Raw genomic sequence first — 20,486 nt, forward strand, 5'->3', positions numbered from 1 at the left:
CCCCCCCAACTTTCAAGCCTCTCACTCTCCCTCTCTCTCAAGCCCCTCGCCCTTCCTCTCTCTTACTCTCCTCTTCCCCACCCGAACTTCTAAGCTTGAAGCCTCCATCTGCACCATGACTTGTGAGAAGCATGAGGCCTTCAATTTGCACGCCATCCATGTGGAGAGGGACACAAAGAAGTCCAACTCCCACCATTGGACATGCAAGTATTGCGGCAAGAACTACACAAGTGGTGCGACCTAACTTCTCCAACATCTGTCCAAGATAGGGGAGCAAGTTGCTCCATGCAAGGAAATCCCTCAAAGCATCACAGACAAGATTCTTGCCAACATGCGAGGGGAATCCACTAGAGGAGGAGGAAGTGTCACATTGGCACCAACACCTATGTCTACTCATGAGGAAGCCTCGAACCTAGGCTTATCTTCAACCAATGGCCATAACACTAAACCATGCACACGAGCCACATGCCCATGGATGCCCGATGTTGAATCAAAAATAAAGGCATTCTGAGTACGCCAATAGGATATCCCAAGTGTCAGGTTATATTACCCCTTGGGATCACAATTTCATTCCAGCCCAAGGTGTGCAAATCGTTCTCCGTATAGCCAGTAGTTTGTATTTTGCATATTCCTCTTCCTGAAGAGATTGAACCCTACCTTTCAACCATTCAATGTATGTGAGCAAGTCATCATTGGAATCCCCAGACTAACACAAAGACAAGGAATGGGCCAATAATGATTGGGCATACTGCAGTTCAGCTCGAAAAGAGGAAGCATGTTGAATACCATAGTGTCGGGATAGCACTTGCGCATTATCCCTAAAAACCTCCCATGCTTCCATTCCTATAGATAGTACCCTCGAGCTAAAAGAAGCTATTGCTGAACACCTTCCAAAAACTGGTTTTGCTGCAGAAAAGATTAATTAAAACGAAGAGGCAAACGTGCAAGGAGAGCCTTGAATGCGTGTGCAGGTCTGTGGCTCATTTCCAAGATCAATGGATAATGATCTGACAAAACATAATGTCTTTCCACCCACATATCAATGACTACAGGAAAAAAAGAATCACTCTAGAAAATGTAGATCCTATCCAGTCTGGCCCAAGTATTTGGATGTTGAAAAGATCAATAAGTATATCCGGCTTGTGATGGATACATCCAGGACCACATGTCCTGTTTCAAAGACACCGCTGCAAGAGCATCCCAAGCCTGTCGCTCAAGACCAGAGCTACTGTACCAGCCTCCAGCCAGACCTCCGAGCTCACACTACAGCAGGCTGAGGACCAGCGTACCCGACGCCGCACGAGGATCCGTGGGTTTCGGACCCGACAGCAGACTGAGATCCGACGACACTCGACACATTGGATCTCAGATCTCCAGTTTGCTCTTTCTCCACCGCCGATGTACCACATCCTGCATCCAGGAGGGATCACCTACTATTAGCGACTTCGACGACTGCTACTACATCCCAGGATAGTATATCTCCCTGCATCTATTACACATACACATCGCACCACTTTATCACAGCCGACAGTTGTTCCCCTATCACAGCCGACATTTGTTCCCCTTTTGTAGCCATTATCTGGAGTACCAGAGCTACATACGCACATACACATACACGACACTTATCACACTCACAGCACCGTACTTTCAGTTTCCAGTTTTTAGCTTTTCATTCAGCACTTTTATTTTGGATAGCTGGACCTCATCAGTTGTATCACAGTTTGTCTCATAGGCCAGTTTTGGTCTTTAGAAGACGTTAATATAACTTTCTTTCTTTCTTTCTTTCTTTCTTTCTCTCTCTCTCTCTCTCTCTCTCTTTGAATCTTTCAAGGCTCAACTCTCTCTCTCTAAGTCAAGTATTGTGGTTGTATTTGGGCCCCTCAAATGTGATGCGTGTCGTTGCCAACAATGCACCAAATTGTCAACACATGGGCCACTTGCTTGAGGCTAAGTTTCCTATGATTTTATGGACTCCATGTGCAAGTCATTGTTTGGACTTGCTCACAGAGGACATCGGGAAGCTCAAGTGGATGAAGACAGTAGTACATAAAGCTACATCAATTGCCACCTTCTTTATAGGAAAGATAAAGGTGCTTGCAATATATTGCAAGCATAGCACACTTGAGTTGAAGAAGTCTTCTTCAACTCAATTTGCTTTCATGTAGTTGTTGTTGGAGTGCCTTTATGAGATGTGGTCCCGCCGTTCACCCAACAATGGTGTCTACTCTATGGAACAAGTGGAATGAGCACAAGACAAAGGAGGCCAAGTCTATATGACACTTGTGCCTCAATAAATAGTTTTGATAAAAGGTTTGTGCCATTGTAATTGCCATGACTCCCTTTTATGGGTGTTGCGAAAAAGTGATTATGAGGGGTCTACCATGGGCCTTCTCATTCACTTTTTCAGAGTGGTGTTAAGAAGGCTGCTAGGGTTTGCACTGAGGACACACAGAGTGTACGACCACGACAGAAACACAAAGACACAAACAAAGGCACAGAGGGCAAAACTCAAACCCTAAACGCAAAACTCAAAACTCAAACCCTAAACACAAAACTCAAAACTCAAACGCAAACAGAAGAAGGGAGAGAGAGAACACAACTCTAAAGTGAATGAATGCTGTAAATGAATGTAAGAATATATAGTGTGCTCAAGGGCAGAGCAATGTCGGAGTGTGATGTCCACCGAAGACAGATCCCAAGTCTGTGACCACCACTCGGAGTGTAGGAGTGCTAAATAGTGAATGGCGGCAGGCTGGTCACCAAAACGCAGCAGTCTGGAGGTTGGAAACTGGTAAACACAGCAATATACCACTGATCGAGGGCTGGAAACTGTGCACAGTTTGCTGTAAATAGCAGGCTGAAACAGTGTCTGAGAGTGTCAGGGCCTGCAATGCTGAAAACACAGACTGGCTGACCCTAGAGATGATGGACAGCAGGCTGAACAGCAGTCTGGAACAGTCTGGAGCAGTCGCCAACAGCTGAGAGCTGTCGCCTACAGCAATGGACAGGCTGAAGATGATGTGGTTGCAGTCGATGATGGTTAGACAGCAGATGGAGGCGTGCTGCAGGCTGGAAACTAGGCGCCAATAGCAGCAGAGGGTGTGTGGGCTGGTGTAACCTACAAAAAAGGATGATTGCTGAATGGGGACAGCCTGTCTATTTATAGATGTGGAAGGGCGGCCCAAAAATTAGGGTTTCCACTAAACTTTTCTCGAACCGCTCCCCATTTTAGGGTTTCCACTGAACTCTCTCGAACTGCTCCCCGTTTTAGGACTCGAACTGCTCCCGGTTTTAGGGTTTTACTCTAAAAAAGCATTTTTAGTGTGTTTTGGGACTGTTTAAGAGGCTAATCAGCAAGTAATGCATATTTTAGCTCAACACCCCCTCTCAGGCCCAAATTTGAGCCGAAAGGTTAGGCCAGTCATTGTGATATTGATGTACCCCAAGGCGTCCCACCCCAAAGCAACCAAGGCATCGGACAAAGGGTGCACGTCGGCTGCCCAACGGCCTACCAAGACTACAAAGTCGATGGTTATCTTACCAAGGGAATCCAAGAAGTCACCCCAGAGAGGACAGGGCAACAAACAAAGAGTACACATCAGCTGCCTAGTGGCCTACCAAGCCCTACAAAGGCGGATGGAACTACATTGAATCTTTTTTTTTTTTTTGAGTAAGTGTGGTAAATTTTATGGGATGCAGCTGATTAAGTAATAGTGACCCAGAAGATGAAAGTAGGGAGGGTGCACCCAACACATCACAAAACAGTACAAGCTAACCCATCCACTCACGGTGTCGATGACGAGAAAAAGTAGGTGATGAGGTATCCATGTGATGAAGAGGTATGGTGGTGTGGTAGCAACAGCCGCTGGTGGAAACAGCTTAGGATCTGCTCAAGTGGTACTCTACACAATGAGGTGCAAAGTATGCTACATGCTAAAGAATGCTCATGAGCAGGTGCCACTTGGACAGTGTCCCTCATGGAGAAATTATTCACTTGTCCAAGTGCCCTAGTACAAAGGTGATGAAATCATGCAATGCAAAGGGTAAGGTACAACAGGGGGAAGAAGCCGATGTCAAAGACAAAGTGCTGAAGCCTGTAGAATACCAAGAAGGGGAGAAACCCCCTCGCAACCTGGATGTAGATGCCGAAGAAGGAATAGGATCTTGATATCGGTCTTCGTGTGGTGCTGAGAACCATAAGGAATGAAGAGGAGGAGGAAGCATCCCAGCTGGAAGAGCTAGGTAGAAGTCACCGCCATGATAGCATCAAGAGAGATGCTGCACGATCCGCCTCGGGAGGGGAAGCCTCCATGCTGGTAGAAAAGCAAAACTCCAAGGATGATGAAACCATTAAGGAATGGCGCACATCCCAAGTCTTTAGCCCAGGTAGGACTGGGCAAGCCTGCATGTTAGCCCTACACTCAAAACAAAACCTGCAAAGGAGATCAAAATCTGCAATCACAGAGGTTAGTAGTAAGATGCTCCAAAAAACAAATCAAAACTAAAATGAAAAGCTAACTAAAGGAACAAGTGCAAAGATACAAATGTGTATGTGTGTGTGAGTAAATGCAACGGAAGACTTAAAATGTAGAGACAAAAATCCTATGGGCCCGACTCTAAGAGTGTGAAAAATGAATGCTAAACTGACCTAGGGTATCTGATAGGACCTAGAGACATGCTAGTCTAAGAAGGTGGCCACCATCACGTACGTCCAGTAGCAAGGCTCTGTCAAGGAAACGCCTGACGAGGTGGAGAGAAAGGTGAGATAGATGCATGAAGTGCAACGGGATCGGAACCTGCAGACCAATCAACCAATCCTTCAAGAGCAGAGAAGGATGGCCGCTGAGGCAGTCCGGGTACCACATGTCTAGCAGTCACTGTGGGGGCTGGAGGAGCAGATGGGGCAACAGCGGAAGGCATAGCCCCACTGGACTATGAAGTCGCAGCGGTCTGCTAAGGCTTTTTAGGTGGAAGATCTTGGGCCTTGGAGTGACACTCCTCGTCTATATGGCCTGCTCTCTGGCAGTGTGTGCAAAACTGGTTTTTCTTAGGGAGTTGCTACCAGATAGGTCTTGATTCTTTGATTCCATCGGAGGAAGAGGAGTCACCCTTTGATTGGCTTGCCTTCGCATCTAGCGAGTTATTACCACTTGGCACTGGTGGTTTTCCCTCCCGAAGAAGAAGCAACCAACCCCCTCTACTCTGAATAAGGCTGTGATGAGGATTTATTGTGGACTTGATCATGCAGCCTTGCGTAACGCAAGAACTAGCACTCAAACTTATAGAAGGTTGGCAATCGAGGTTGGGAGATGATGTGTTGAATGAAATTGAAGTATTTTGCGAGCAACTTATTCAAGAAGAATGTAACTTGATCATCATCTGACTTTGGAGAGCCAGTAGTGGCGAACTCGACAAGTAACCGCCTATAGTCAACCAACTTGACTTTCAGATCATCCCCTTTCTTAAGAGAGAACTCTTGAAGCTCAAAGTCGAGATTGATGCGCCGAGTACAATCACGAGCCGCATAGCAGTTGAGAAGATAACTCCAACACTCTGACGCGAGCGACAAGTGTTGCAACTGAGAGTGAAACTCAAGAAGCAATCCCTGCATCAGCTCAACATTGGCTGTAGCATTGCGGACTCTCCATTGACGAATGTAGTCAAGGTGAGCTAGTCGAGGATCCGGCTAGGTTCTAGACCAATGAGAGGTCCCAAAGACCCTAAGACTCAAGCACTTGTTGCATGAAATTCGACCAAGTAGTGAAATTTGACCCGTTAAAACGTGTCTTATCCATGAAGGCATTCTTGGCTGTTGCAACAGGAGTGGTAGTGCTCGGAGATGAATAGTGTGAAAAAGTGTAGTGGGGGTAGGATGGGGGAGTGGAGTACACTTGGGAATGGGCCGCAGAGTGCCCACCAGGCATGCGGATAGTGTGCAAGGTGGATCCATAGGTAGGGATAGGCTAACAAGGCATGGGCATGGTAGCCACATGAGGAACCCAAGGAGGTGGGATGGGAACACAGTGAGCAAAAGATGGGAATCCCTGCGTAGGTGTAACCCAAGGAGAGTGTGAAGACGCACCATAAGTTGAGGATGGAAACCCCTGCGTATGAGTGGTCATGGGAGATGTGAAGCTAGGGATAGTGAGGGGGATACCCATCACAGTCATCCTAGGAGTTATGGGTGTGCTCATTTGCTGAAAGGTGAGAGACACTCTGTTAAAAGGTGGCATTCCCCCTAACGAAGTACCATGGTGCAAAGAGGTAGAGAATGGGGTGGAGAAGGAAAAGGTGCTAGGAGCGGAGATGGAAGATCCAACCCCTAGGGTGTGTGATGCAGATGTGGAGTGTAATCCAAGGTTTTGGAAAGATGATGAGAGGTGTGATATAGAAGAGGGTGGGATGGGAGGGAAGTGAGAAGTGTGTGTGATATGCTCAAATGAAACAGAAGCTATAGATGTACCTGAATTCCGTCTGCTTCGTGAGCCCCCTCTATTGAAGTTCACATACGCAAAGCCATCCGGATCCTGTACCTCAAAAGAAGAAACAGACGAGGGTTTTGATTCATGCAACACAAAAGAATTATACAAACCTGACATTGGACCTGACTGAGATGATGAAGATGAATGGCCAAACGTTCCGAATGCCGTAGGTGGCCAACCTCACCAACCGGTCCGGATGTGGTAGCAAAATTGGTAGGAGGGGTGTAAACATCACCGTACTTGTTGCGATAGTACTCCTCAAAGTCCTCCTCTGTCATGTTAGTGAAATCTGGTGAAGGTGGAATGCCGTCCTCCTCACCGAGACCATAATGCCGTCTCAGGGCCTCCAATGATGGAGAAGCCTAATAAGACATCATAGGAATTGGAGAAGAAGGTGTCTGGGACATTGTGATTCGATTACGAGTCATATTGTGTGCCTCGCACAAAGACTAGCTCTCAACGATATCCGCAGGATACTCTTTACAAGAGCACCGGCTCTGATACCATGTTAAGAAGGCTGCTAGGGTTTACACTGAGGACACACAGAGTGTATGACCACGACAAAAACACGAAGACACAAACACAGACACAAAGGGCAAAACTCAAACCCCAAACGCAAAACTCAATACTCAAACACAAACAGAAGAAGGGAGAGAGAGAACACAACTCTGAAGTGAATGAATGTTGTAAATGAATGTAAGAGTGTACAGTGTGCTCAAGGGCAGAGCAATGTCGGAGTGTGACATCCACCAAAGACAGATCCCAAGTCTGTGACCACTAGTCGGAGTGTAGGAGTGCTGAATGGTGAATGGCAGCAGGCTGGTCACCAAAACGCAGCAGTCTGGAGGCTGGAAACTGGTAAACGCAGCAGTGTACCACCGATCGGGGGCTGGAAACTGTACACAGTCTGCTGTAAACAGCAGGCTGAAACAATGTCTGAGAGTGTCAGGCCTGCAATGCTGAAAACGCAGGCTGGCTGACCCTGGAGATGATGGACAATAGGCTGAACAGCAGTCTGGAACAGTCTGAAGTAGTCGCCAACAGCTGAGAGCTGTCGCCTACAGCAATGGACAGGCTGAAGATGATGTGGCTACAGTCGATGATGGCTGGACAGCAGATGGAGGCGGGCTACAGGCTGGAAACTAGGCGCCAACAGCAGCAGAGGGTGTGTGGGCTGGCATAACCTGCAAAAAAGGATGATTGCTAAATGGGGGCAGCCTGTCTATTTATAGATGTGGAAGGGCACACCAAAAATTAGGGTTTCCACTAAACTTTTCTCGAACCGCTCCCCGATTTAGGGTTCGAACCGCTTCCCGTTTTAGGGTTTTACTCTAAAAGAGCATTTTTAGTGTGTTTTGGGGCTATTTAAGAGGCTAATCAGCAAGTAATGCATATTTTAGCTCAACAAGTGGCATTGGTGGAGGTACATGCTTGCCCACTGATCACAGAGACACAATGAGCACACATTCTAGAGATAGCAAAGAGAAGATGGGCATGGATGCATAAGCCCATTCATGGTTTTGCAGCTTCGGTACATTTGGCCTACAAGTCGCCAACGTTTGTGGTTAATAGAGACGCGTTCAAAATGGCTTGCATATTTCACTCGTGTGCTACCTACGGATGACCACAATGCAATGCTAGAGGAGTTTGGATACTATGCAAATCAAAGAGGGTATGTGGCATTTGCTTCTCCCACATGTCCACTTAGTAAAAACTTATGGGCTTCATTAAATACCGAGATTGCATCTGTGTGTTCATGACAAGTTATTAACAGGAATAATGAGAGTTTTCATACCTTGATAAGAGTATGACAGCAAGTATGAGACAGGGTTAAGTTCTGCCGAGTATATGACAAAGAAGACATGAGCTATTAATGACTTGTCAAGTCCTTGGTTGCAAAATCTGTGCAAAAAAAGTATCCAACAGAGTTAGAATGTGTAGTTTGACTAAAGAAAATGTGAATGTCCATTCTCAAGTGTCCTAGGGACAAGTCCAAGTAATCATGCAAGTGTCCATGCCCAAGAATAAAGGGCAAAGGAGAGAATCAACCTTCCAGCCCCGTCATGGAAGGAAAAAAAGGCGCTCATTTTCAGCATGAAAAAGGGGCAGACTGCGTGGATCTAAAGGCACCATCACTGTTGTGTTGGAACTAAAGCAGTCTCCCTGTAACGAGCATGAACCATGGGCAACAAACACTGAGGAGAAAGGGAGCCATCAAAGCTTGATGTGGGAGAGTTTAGTGGTGGGTTTTATAGGCTGAAAAAGAGCCAGTACACTATTGTAATTCAAGGAATTTCAAGACAGGAACACTTGTTTAATTTTGATAGATCTAAATGCTTCTTGGACATGCTCTCAAGCAACTAATAGCCGGGAAACACTAAGAAAGTGTAAGGATTGAAGGGAGACAATGCTCTAATGCCTCATTATCCCTCTTGGAAAGAAAGATTCAGTTACCACGCAAAGGGAATTTCAGGACAGATTTGTATAGCTGAAAGCGTACTGCTGTAGGTGAGTCTTGACAGTGAAAAAAAATGGTTTTTTATCAAGGAATTCTAGAGTTTTCAAGCTGAATAGTATCCAGGTGGCTATATGCATCATCCGGGCTCTTTAGAGTGAACCGAAACCTTGAACTACTAAACCTTTAATTATGGTCTTACTAACCATAAGTGCTTTAGGTACTCTCATTCCTTGCTTCACTTCTATCTTCATTTCATCACGGGATGGCTTCTTCATGTTCCAACATAGAGTATAAGCTCAAAGGCCCTAACTATCTAACTTGAAGAGACTGCTGTAGGTGAGTCTTGACAGTGAAAAAAAATGGTTTTTTATCAAGGAATTCTAGAGTTTGCAAGCTGAATAGTATCCAGGTGGCTATATGCATCATCCGGGCTCTTTAGAGTGAACCAGAACCTTGCACTACTAAACCTCTAATTATGGTCTTACTAACCATAAGTGCTTTAGGTACTCTCATTCCTTGCTTCACTTCTATCTTCATTTCATCATGGGATGGCTTCTTCATGTTCCAACATAGAGTATAAGCTCAAAGGCCCTAACTATCTAACTTGAAGAGTGGTTATTTAAGCTTGCTTATCATAGAGACCACTATGGTACATTGTTTCAAGATCAAATCCTTGTCCTCAATACACATCTTCGCATTGTTTTGAGCAAAGTACTTTGTATTATTGGTATAAGCTCCTTTTGGGCTAAGTTAAGAGTCTGACCTATTGTCTCAGCCTTCAGGAAGAGTTTTGTCTAAGCCATCAACTTGGATGCAAAGTTTCTTGGCCTAACTGAGTTTGTTCGGTTATATAGAGAAGAGTTTATTAAGAGTTGCAACGTACCATGTGGAATTCTTGTTCAAAAAACTTGTTAGAGTTTGAGTTTTATTTAATCTAATTTAACAAAATTTCTTAACTCTCTCTCCCTAGTCTCTACATCTCTTTTGTCCTATCCAAGAGATTTCTCAATTTGTAAATCATATGTGACAGCATCTATGGCTGCAAATGCATTTCTTGCTACCAATTCCTAAAGACATTTCTCCATACCACCTTTCCTAAAGTTTGGCTCAAGATGCAAACCTGTCTCTCTCGAATGGATCTTACCATCCTTCCAAAAGATCAAATTTTTGGCTTGTGCATCATGATAAGACGCACAATCCCGCCTCTCATGCTGAGGGCTATCACACTACATACACCTATGTATAAACCCCCTCTCTCGACTAGATTTTGGGGCTATTGCCTTACCCCTTTCTTTCGTAAATTTCAGCTGAACATCACACATTCCCTTCACTATCTCATCCAAATCCTCCTCTTTTATAGTTGGAGTAGCAAGCATAACTAGAGGAACAGCCATAGAAATAGATTGCTTAGCTCCGATTTCTGGTGCTTTGCCAAAAGTAGCAAACATAGCCCATGTACCCAAACTCAATTTCATTCTTTCCTTCTTAACAATCATATTCACAGCTTTTGTTACGTGCAAACACTCAGTTTTCAGCTCTATTTCCATTGTCTCCTCTTCCAAACAGTCCCCCAATTGTTCTTGCAAAGATGGATCTACAGCTTTCAAACTCTAAAGCTTGCTGCTCAAGAGCATCCAACTATGCATACTGATTCTCAAATTCTCGCAACAAAGTAGTAGCTACAAGACCTTTGTTGGGTCTTCCAACCCAATCCATAAATTTCCTGCATGTGACCAAACCAATGTCTTCAAGAAAAAACTCCTCTCAGAGCTTTTGTAAATTCAATCCAAACTAAATCTTTCCTATACAAAGCTACAAGTCTATCTTCCAATGCCTGCACGGCAAGACAAGTAAAATATCAAATCCATGTATAATGTGAAACCCCAAAAAATCCATTTTTGCTACATACACCTACAAATAAACCAAACATTATGACCATAAATTGCTTCCATTCATGCTCAACTACATATAAAGCATTTATGGCCATAGTATCAAGCTTATCAGAGTCTTGTTGTCTTTGTTATTGTTGCCATTGCTACTATAGTAGCAATCGAACCTATCTCATGTCATCACTACTTCTTGCAAAAAAACCAAAACTTGATGAATCTTCCACATCTACCATTCTTCTGACAACCTTTATGTTGAGTTCACCAATGTTGGAACGTGTAGGATTGAAGGCCGAACCACACAGGTTTAGGACAAAAGGGATGTAGAGAGTATGATTTACCAAAGCCCAAACATACCAATTGAAGCCAACTCAGAGCCTTTTGATTGGTATCTTGTACAATAGGTCAAGATTTATGCATACACTAGAAATAACAATATAAACCCTTACGATGGGACAATTGTCCAAACCCTTCAATAGCTCAAAAAATACCCTGGCATAGATCAAATTCCTGCTCTATATAAGCTCTAAGCATTCACATAGGCTTCAAAATTCATGTTTTATTCATGCATCTATGTGGCAAAAGGTAGCTCCTACCAATTTGGTACTATACCAAGCAATAGGAAGCATTGAATCCTGTGAAATCCATGTACAGGAACCAAAATACCACTTCAGCCCTAAATTAATGGTTTATTATAGCAACAAATAATGACTCAAATGCTGCTTCAAATCCTCCTAAAACCTGGTCTCAAACAAGGACGAAGCATTCCTCAATGATAGGGAGTGATATGCATCCAAGAGACGGCCTTGGAATCACTATAGAGCTCAAAAACTCTATGAACAGCAAGCTGTCCTATTCTTTTCTCTGTTATACCTTATTATTTACAGCCCAAAGAAGCTTCAAAACCCTCTTTTCCTATGATAGCCAAAACTCATCCCTAAAAAATAGGAAACGTTCATCCATGTTCTTGAGTGATAAAGCAAGGAATTCCCTATGAAGATTGAAAAAGAATAGCTACAGCGCTCATGTCTTGTTCTAGGCTGCCAGGAAACCCTTCAAAATAGCCCTAAAACTCCTCTCTTCAACCCACATACCATGCATGAAGGTGTGAGGGAGATTCAGCCCTAAGATATCATCAAGAAGCTCAAGTATTCAAGAGCCATAAGCCCCCTCTTCTTTACTTGATCTTGTGCCCCCTATTCTTGTATTTTCTTTTTTGCACCTAATTTCCCACGTCAATAGTCTCTCCCAACATATAATTCCCTTCAGCCCTTTCAAAGGCTTCCAAAGATAGTCATTAAAGTCTCTCTTTTACACCTAACTCAAGTCACATGCAAACCTCCACTTATCCAAGTTCCAAATTGACTTGTCACTTCGTCCTCTTCTAGTCATATTCAACACTTGTCATTGCACCCACAATTAAGTCACTATAGTGAATAAACCATCTTGGAATTCCCATTTGAACATATCTTGTATGCAATCTATTGAACTCGTCAGGATACGGCTTTCCTTCCGCTTTCATACCATGGACTTAAATTCTCATGACATGTTGTTGGAGAAGAGAGTCACTTGTAAAGCCTCTCTTTTGGTAGAAGAATTTTGAATATACACTAAAAACTCTTTAGCCCTTGGACAAAAGAGTCCTCGCCTAGGATCACTCTTCAACTATATGTGAGAGAAACTAGAGTGCATTTTCTCTCACACACAAAGATTCACAATTGACTTAACACATGACAATTAGAGCAACTAGTATATTTCTGCACTAACTTATACATGATGAGAGCCATGCTTAGTATAGGTAGTCCAAAGCAAATAAACACTTAATCATAAATCATGATTCATAAATTTAAAATAAGTCAAGTTTTAACTTGTTGTTTTAAACTTTATACTTTATAATTTAGTATTTATAATATTTATGTGCATTATGTAAGAGAATGTTGATATCTTCAAGTTGATGGGTAACACTATTCCAAGTGTACATCAAGAGGTTCATGAGGAGGTGTTGATCTTTGCAAAGTTTTATAGAGATCCCATGACAGTTGACACTCATGACACTTACAGTTAGTATAGTCATGAGCAAGGAGTTCAAGTAGTAGTAGCAAAGACATGGTCATTCGGTGCCCTTTGACATCAACAAGGGGTAGTTTTGGTTCAAGTGGTTTATAGACATATGTGAGGTAAGTTCTAGTAGCTCTTATCTCATGCCTCATAATGGCGTCCCCTCCTTGCCTAGATAGCCATTGCCTAGGGAGCCATCACTTGATGATAATGATAACCTTATCAATGAGGATGAGTACAAGATTGTCTCACCGTTCAATTTTAAGTAGTCATCTTCATATTCTCTTGATGAGCAATACTCAAATGATCCTCATGATGATGGTAACGATGATAGTGATACCTCACTCTAGGCCTCTCTCCTTTTGGTATGATTGTATCCACTCCTACCTATGATCTATCCATATATATTGCTGTACTATATGTTGCGCATGCGATCGCCAAGGCCTAACGTACACCAACTTTCACTTGTAGCCTCATGTATTCACCTTGTTTTATAATGGCATTGCTATTTTGACTTTAAATATGTGTTTTATCATTTGTAGTTTTGAAAAAAATTAAGTTTCTTTTAAAGTACTAATATTGTGCCATATCTTATAAAATCTTAAGGTACCATTAGCACCGTATTTTATAATACCATACCAGATCGTAACTTTTGTACCTAACAACTATGCTTGAGTAACTCCCAAAGTAGGAAGACCCAAGGGGGATAATTGTCTAGATTACCAATTTGGAGACTCCAAACATTAAGTTAGCATTGCACCAAATGGTAATTTTACATGTATTTAGGTACTAGATTGTTGCTACGTTAAGTACATCCAATATAGTTAAGTGTATCTCAACATCACAAGAAGTTTTAGAAAAATTCCCACTCCAATTCCTACAATGTGAATTACAACGAGATCATGAAGATTCTAAGGGAGGGACCCCATACCTAGCTAGGTATGATTGGGAACCCTTAAGGGACTGCTGGCCCACGGAGCCCCGTGTCCCCAATTGCAACTAGCTAGGTATGTGGTGCAGGCCAGCAGCCCCGTGCACCCAACTGCACCTAGCTAGAGATGTGGTTTCTCCCGGCAGAAGCTCATGGACGTTGAACACCATATGGAAAAACAAGGGAAAAGAGACCCTTTTCCAATATGCTTCTTGTGTATGCATTATGCGTGGAAATGCATGCTTGCATCGACGTAGGTACAACTGATCAGGGCTAGTATAGTATGGTACCGCGATGGTTAAACCTCTGAATACATCCAGAGATGCAAGCCTCTGCCTCTTTTCTGTTTGCGTTGCAGCTGGTCCATTCGGGGCATGGGATGTCTTGTCGCTCTCTTCTGCATGATAAATGTCCATGGCCAGCAATGGTATTGTGTCTGCTTCATCATCATCAGTTGCGAGCTCACGCATCGAGCGGATCTGGTTTATCTCGTCTTCTGATCGTCGTCGTTCCAGGCCATCTGCCATCATGCACCTGTTTTGCCTCATCGCGCAGCCATCGGGAATGGAAGCTGCAGACATACACTCGGCACGCCAGAAGGATCGAGGCCAAGGAAGGACTCCTCACTTGGCTGTTTCTCTTTGACGTTTTTTTTTTAATGGGAAAAGGTAGATTATTAACCTTAAAGATATGTATTAATTTTCTCAAAGAGATAAATACATACTCCCTTGGAAGGTTCACCTATCGGATGCTCTACTTATCTTTACCATGATATTATGTTTCACCACATTACAAAAAAAAAATTGCATGACACCCTTCAAAGAAGAGCAAAGATCTATGCTAAAGTAATCATAATTTCGAATAAAAATGTGACCGCCAATTGTGTTGATGCAACACCATAATCATACACTCGAAGCATTTTAACACAAAACTTCATATAGATGCACCAATGATAGATTTGAGAATCACAACAAAAACAAAGCCACTTCAATCATCACAAGAGAACCGCAATTAAAAAGCATGCTTATGGATCTGTAGAGTGTTGGGTATCACATCATGACCCCCAAACGAGGAGCCTTTTAAATTATTACACTGACCATAAAGGTAACTCTCTTTGACACATTACTAGTACCCTTGTGTAAGATTAAAAGGGAATGTGTGGTCCAAAAAAGTGTCACTTGATCGATACTTGTCTTTTTATTGGATAATTTGCCCTACGTAGAACATAAGGACGAGGCTACAAAGCTTTCTTTAGCAATCTAGCACTAATTTATAAGTAGAATTATGGCATATCCTTAAAGGTCTAACTGTTAGGGAATTATGGAGCTTAAAAAATGGTTAGTTTTGCTAAATGTAAAATTAGATTTGGTGCCCTAGCAATGGTTCCAAGGAAGTGTGTTCGGGATGCTAGTGCCTTAATGAAAAACATCATAGGTCTTTGAGATGTATTTTCAACAAAATGATGGGTCGATAAGAGAAGAATGGTTTGGGATGAAGAAAGATATTTTGATATACTTTAGAGGATTGAGAGGCAAAGTCCAACCTTTGTGGTTTTCTTCAAGAAAGTTAGGCAAGTGCTAGTTTTACATAAAATTTGAGAGTACTTTTCACACTTTGCATTCCCATTTTTTCAGGGGTTATGTAAATGTCTTTCATTTACATTATATTTTGCAATATTATTTTAAAAACACTCATGGGCCACTTTTCAAAAGGTTGTGCCTAGTTACTCCTATTATACTCTTGTTAGTTGGCTATGTATTTTGGTTCTAGTTTTATAGATGTATGCATCTTATTTGTTATTGCAGCTTATCGATTCTCAAACATAAGGCACTTCATCTTATTTGTTACTGTAGCTTCTCGATTCTCAAACATGAAGCACTTCATAGATTGTATGTTCTAGTAAATCTCTTCCTTTTAGTTGTCGAAGATCTTGAGTGGGCTATCTTTTTAACACAAACAGTTGTCACCCCAATGTAAATATGTAGCAAAGACTTTCTTGGATAAAGGGGTGGGATGGCACATTCTTCTATAATAGCCTTGTTTATAGGGTTGCCAAACTTGATGTCATGTCACAAGGTCTTTGATGAGAGCCATGGGGTATATTAACACCAATACATTAACATGGTTCTTTAGGACTTTAGTCTCGCTATTGTGCAATTGTGCAATTGTAGACTTTAGTTATGGGGTATATTAGCACCGATACATTAACATGGTTCTTTTAGTCTTAGCTATTGTGCAATTGTAGACATTACTAAGAGGCTTAACCACATCAAGACTCTTGGGCTAGATGAAGTAGAGTAAATCTATGAGTTCAAAGGAAAGCACAAGTCGAAAGAGGTCTAGATAAAATTTATTAATTGCAAAAGATGAAAGGCAAAGTCAAGGATGAAAAAGCAAGGTCAAAGCAAAATCAACAATGCCAATATCTGAGTCATGGAATTTATTTTCAAAAGAAGGATTATTTTTTGGCTTCACTATATTATTTTAGGCACTTGTAATTTATTCCATCAGACCATTAATATTTTTGTCTATTTGGTAGGAGCCAAGTTCACTCCTATGCAAGTTTTAATATTTTTCATAGATGGATTAGACAACCTGCAATGGATGTGAGGATTGTGGCAATGTAACTCTAGTTACTTTTTGCCTAGACTAGGTCGAATTAACCTAAGATGGAAGCATTACTTAAGGGAAGGATTGGTCATAAGCCACAATAGTGAGTAGGGTTACCGACATGGGCCGAAACCCTTAACTCTAATTTGGGTGGAAATCCTTCCCCTAATTTTCATTTATAAAAGGCAAAAGTGAACGGAACACACTATTCGCGTGGTGCAATCTTTGAATTGCAACTCTATTTGCTTCTTGTCTTCCATCTTGTGCAACCATTGCTTAAGAGTGAGCAAGAGAGAGAGTGACAATCTGTGCATGAGTGAGAGACTAGAGAAAGTGAACCTCATCTCCATCTCTTGCTTCCTTTTTCTTCTTTCCATTAGGTAAGGGGTCAAGTTTGGAGTTGTGTGTGAGGGAGATTTTGTAAGAGAGCAAGGGACTTGGAAAGGCAAAGATATTCTACTTCAACTTCTCCTTCTTCTTCTTCTTCTTCTCTATCTTCTTCTTTCAAAAACGGGTGTGCTTGATATGGGTATGGAGTTGAGGCAATTACTTCTAGAGCGTATCTCTTGGATCGTGGGACCAATTACAAGCCTTCAAGCTTTCAAAAAAGCATGTGAGTTCAATACACTTTGAAGCCAGTCTTGTGTTCTTTGCTTTCTAGATATAAATAGAAAGGGTAGTTGGTTGGTTTGGTGTTAGATTATGAGATAACTAGGTGGCACACAGTTGAGTCATGGTAATTGAAGCTCTTGAAACAACAAGAGTTCATCCAATGTCTCATTTTTAAGCATTGAAGCCAACATTTTGATTTGCTTACCATAACGAAGGATGGAATTAGATCACTAAGGTACTCGTACTCTTATTGTATGTTGGAATAGGAGGCTTGTCCACTTGAGTGCAGGATGGAATAGTGAGCCAATCTTCCTTTCTTGTTGTAACGTGCTCACTCCTAAACATGCATAGCTAGATTAGGAAGGCCATGTCGATGAGGAATCAGTTCAAAACATTGTGATTGAGTAGGATGGCAAAGGATAGGCTAGGATCAAGGAAGAAGAAAACACAAAACCCAAAATGCAAAAACACAAAAAAACTCAAAAGACAAAGAAAACTCAGAAAGAAACACAAAAATGTAAAGCTCAAACTCTTCTTGCTAGTCGAATTGTGTATGCATGGTTTTGATTGTCACAAACCACCTAAAAGACTACATGTGTGAGATTGAGAAAAGAAATATTTTAAAAAATAAATGCTTGGCCTTTGGGGTTCCTATCAGTAAAACATCATTAGCTAGGCTCTAACGCATTGAATCGCTACATGAGGTGTAGACATGCAAATGGGGGGTAGATAAGCATAGTGAGATGGATAGGCACTCAAAATGTAGAGATCTTAGCCTTGGGTCAGTTGTCTATCCATAGCATGTGTGGTTTTGTGGTGAATCTTGTATATGCTTAGTGGGCAAGCATGTTTCTTTTACAAACTTGCCTTGGTTTTATTGGCTTAAAGGTTGAGTTGGCATAGCAAGCATCTAATGTTACTTAAAAGCATTGGCACAAAAAGCCAACCACAAAGGCAAACTCCACACAAGTGGTGTTTGCAGAAGCACAAGGGCGAGGGGACAAAAGTTATTATGAATCAAGGACTAGAGATGGTGAGTTACTTATAAATCCGAGAGGATTGACTAGTGAGGTTCACTCACACGTGTTAGAGGTGCAATCCTTTGAGGACAAGGATGGGTTTCCTAAGGAAAGACAGAAAACCCTAGTTAGGATAGGTGACATGTGAGGCTTTATACCTAATGATGCCCCAAGAGAGACACCAAGGAAAAGGGGTTTCTACTACAAGAAAATCTATCTTGTAACATCATTAAGCTTTTGTTTCATTATTTAGAGAACCACAATAAGGAAAAGAACACCACTAGCAAGAAATCTTCACGCAGCATCATAAAAACAATTCTCCCACTACTTTATCTTCAACAAAATTCATCATTCTCTTCATTTTTTTCATAGAATTCATCAAGCAACAAAGAGAACACAAAAGAAACACCACTTTGAATGAAAATAAGATCACATAGTATTCATCTTCATAGTTTTCTCTCTTAGTCTCTCATAGATAGATACATTGTTTTGCATAGAATTAGCTATCTCTTGCATATGATCTCTCTCACACTAGTACACTCTCAATAGTACATCAAAACCTAACTACAATACTTAACAATTACTCACAATAATCCTTCTTAGGTCATGGATGCACCTTCCAAAAGGTGTGTTTGTTGCGAAGAGGTACTAGAGACATCAGAGTGTCCTGTGAGATCTGGCTTCTGTCAGTGTTCTTCTATAACCTTCTGTGAATCTTCATCAGCTACTTCTTCACTTTAATTAGCTTGAATAGAGCTTCCATTCATCCTTTTCTAAGACAAGAACACTTCCCAAAACATCCATACATCCAACATAACACTCAACAAAAACAAACAGCACAAACCACAGAACAACATGACAACAGAAGAACAGAACTATAGAACCTTATAGAAGATCAACAAAGACCATAAAAACCACAAAAACCAAACCAAAACCAATTCAATCTTTCATAAACCTTATAACACAACCTCAACCATCTCTCAAAACATCCATTCAACCATCTCAACTACCAAAACAGAAATAAAACAAAACAAAACAAGAAGAAAATCAAATCTTACAGAACCAAACAAAGAGAATCACAAAACCCTTTAAAACAACATATCCTCATCAAAAACCAACATAAACCCTTCAAAAAAACTTAAACCATTCCAAACACTTCAAAACATCTTCAAATTCAAGCAATCAATCACCAAAAACAACCATTCAGCAACAAAGACAACAAAAAATCAGCCCAAAAAGACCAATCATTTCCACACTCAACATATCCCCACACTTAGAAAGGAAGCATCCTTGTGACCTCAAAAAGAAAATGAGAATAAAATCTCTAATATCTACTAAAAAGAATCTTCAATCCATCACAAGTCACCAACTATTATCACTTCCCCAACATATCAACTTCAAAGAACCTGTATCTAAAACACATGTGAAAGGAAAACCAATAACACCAAGAACCAATCCAACATCATAAAACAAAAAAAAATTAAACTATTAAAGGATATAAAAATTCGACATCCAAGTCTTCAACTGCAACCATTTTATAACTAACATCATCAATCTTCATAGCTTCATCTTCATTAGCTCCACACGATCAAAAACAAAAAAAACATCACCCAACACAAAAAATACCTATATACAAATATAGTCTGAATGGCATGGATCCCCAAAAATTGGAGAGCAACAAGAAGTTTCTATTATGAAAAAGATGATACAATCATGAAAAAATCCACTGCTAAGTAGGATGAAGGTATCTCTTCTTAAACTGCATATTAAGCTTGAGGCGCTCCAGAGCTTTACTCTCATCAACAAAATACTGAGGCATATTTTGGAGGAACTGTAACCAACACATCCTTTCCAGTAAGATAATGAACCTAGTAGGGAAGGCTTGTGCAAAGTAGTACAGAACATCCATGTGAGCAACAGTCACATTCACATTTGGATTAATGGTCAATGAGGGGATACTCTTTTGAGTATTCAGGTTTGACTGCTGATGCATAAAAGATAGATACCAACAAAAATGAGCTGCAAGACAGACAGTGGTATCCTCTGAAGTAACATGTACTCTGGAAAAATGAAGATAAGAGTTCAAACATGCTACAGACGTATCCCAGGACCCTAGAATAAGAGGCCAGTTAAACACCGGTCCTGACACAGAATCATGCAGTGTCCATTGTCTTCAACAGAGTATGTCACTGTCATATCCAGAAGTATCCGGCACTGTCTGGGGAGGAAGGTTAATATAATTGGAGAGGGAGAGAGTAATGGAACAAGAGGAGAACATTATAAAGGGAGATAAGACAAATCGTAAAATGAGGGTAAATGAAGTGATAAGGAAGGTGGAAAAGATGGATAATTCAACAAAAATGTTCGAAGGGAATCCACTGAGAAAACAAAAGTAATAGGAGGATCAGTAGGTGGAGGTTCAAAAGGGGT

The 20,486-nt window shown here is 41.5% G+C and overlaps 1 protein-coding gene across 2 annotated transcripts in view; it reads right to left on the reverse strand.

Annotated features, from left to right (window-relative positions):
* Positions 1 to 14,455, reverse strand: part of LOC148011682 (heparan-alpha-glucosaminide N-acetyltransferase-like protein (DUF1624)) — a 352,978-nt gene extending 338,523 nt beyond the window's left edge. For both annotated transcript variants that reach the window (XM_087670955.1, XM_087670954.1), the window contains exon 1: positions 14,106 to 14,455. In XM_087670955.1, coding sequence (XP_087527081.1) covers positions 14,106 to 14,396 — 291 coding nt within the window. In that variant the 5' untranslated portion in view covers positions 14,397 to 14,455. The remainder of the gene's footprint in view (positions 1 to 14,105) is intronic.
* Between the last annotated feature and the right edge of the window lie 6,031 nt (positions 14,456 to 20,486).

Source organism: Lygodium microphyllum, chromosome 28 (genome assembly GCF_053477565.2).
Source record: "Lygodium microphyllum isolate KBCC chromosome 28, Lygodium_microphyllum_v1.1.10, whole genome shotgun sequence".
NCBI lineage: Eukaryota > Viridiplantae > Streptophyta > Polypodiopsida > Schizaeales > Lygodiaceae > Lygodium > Lygodium microphyllum.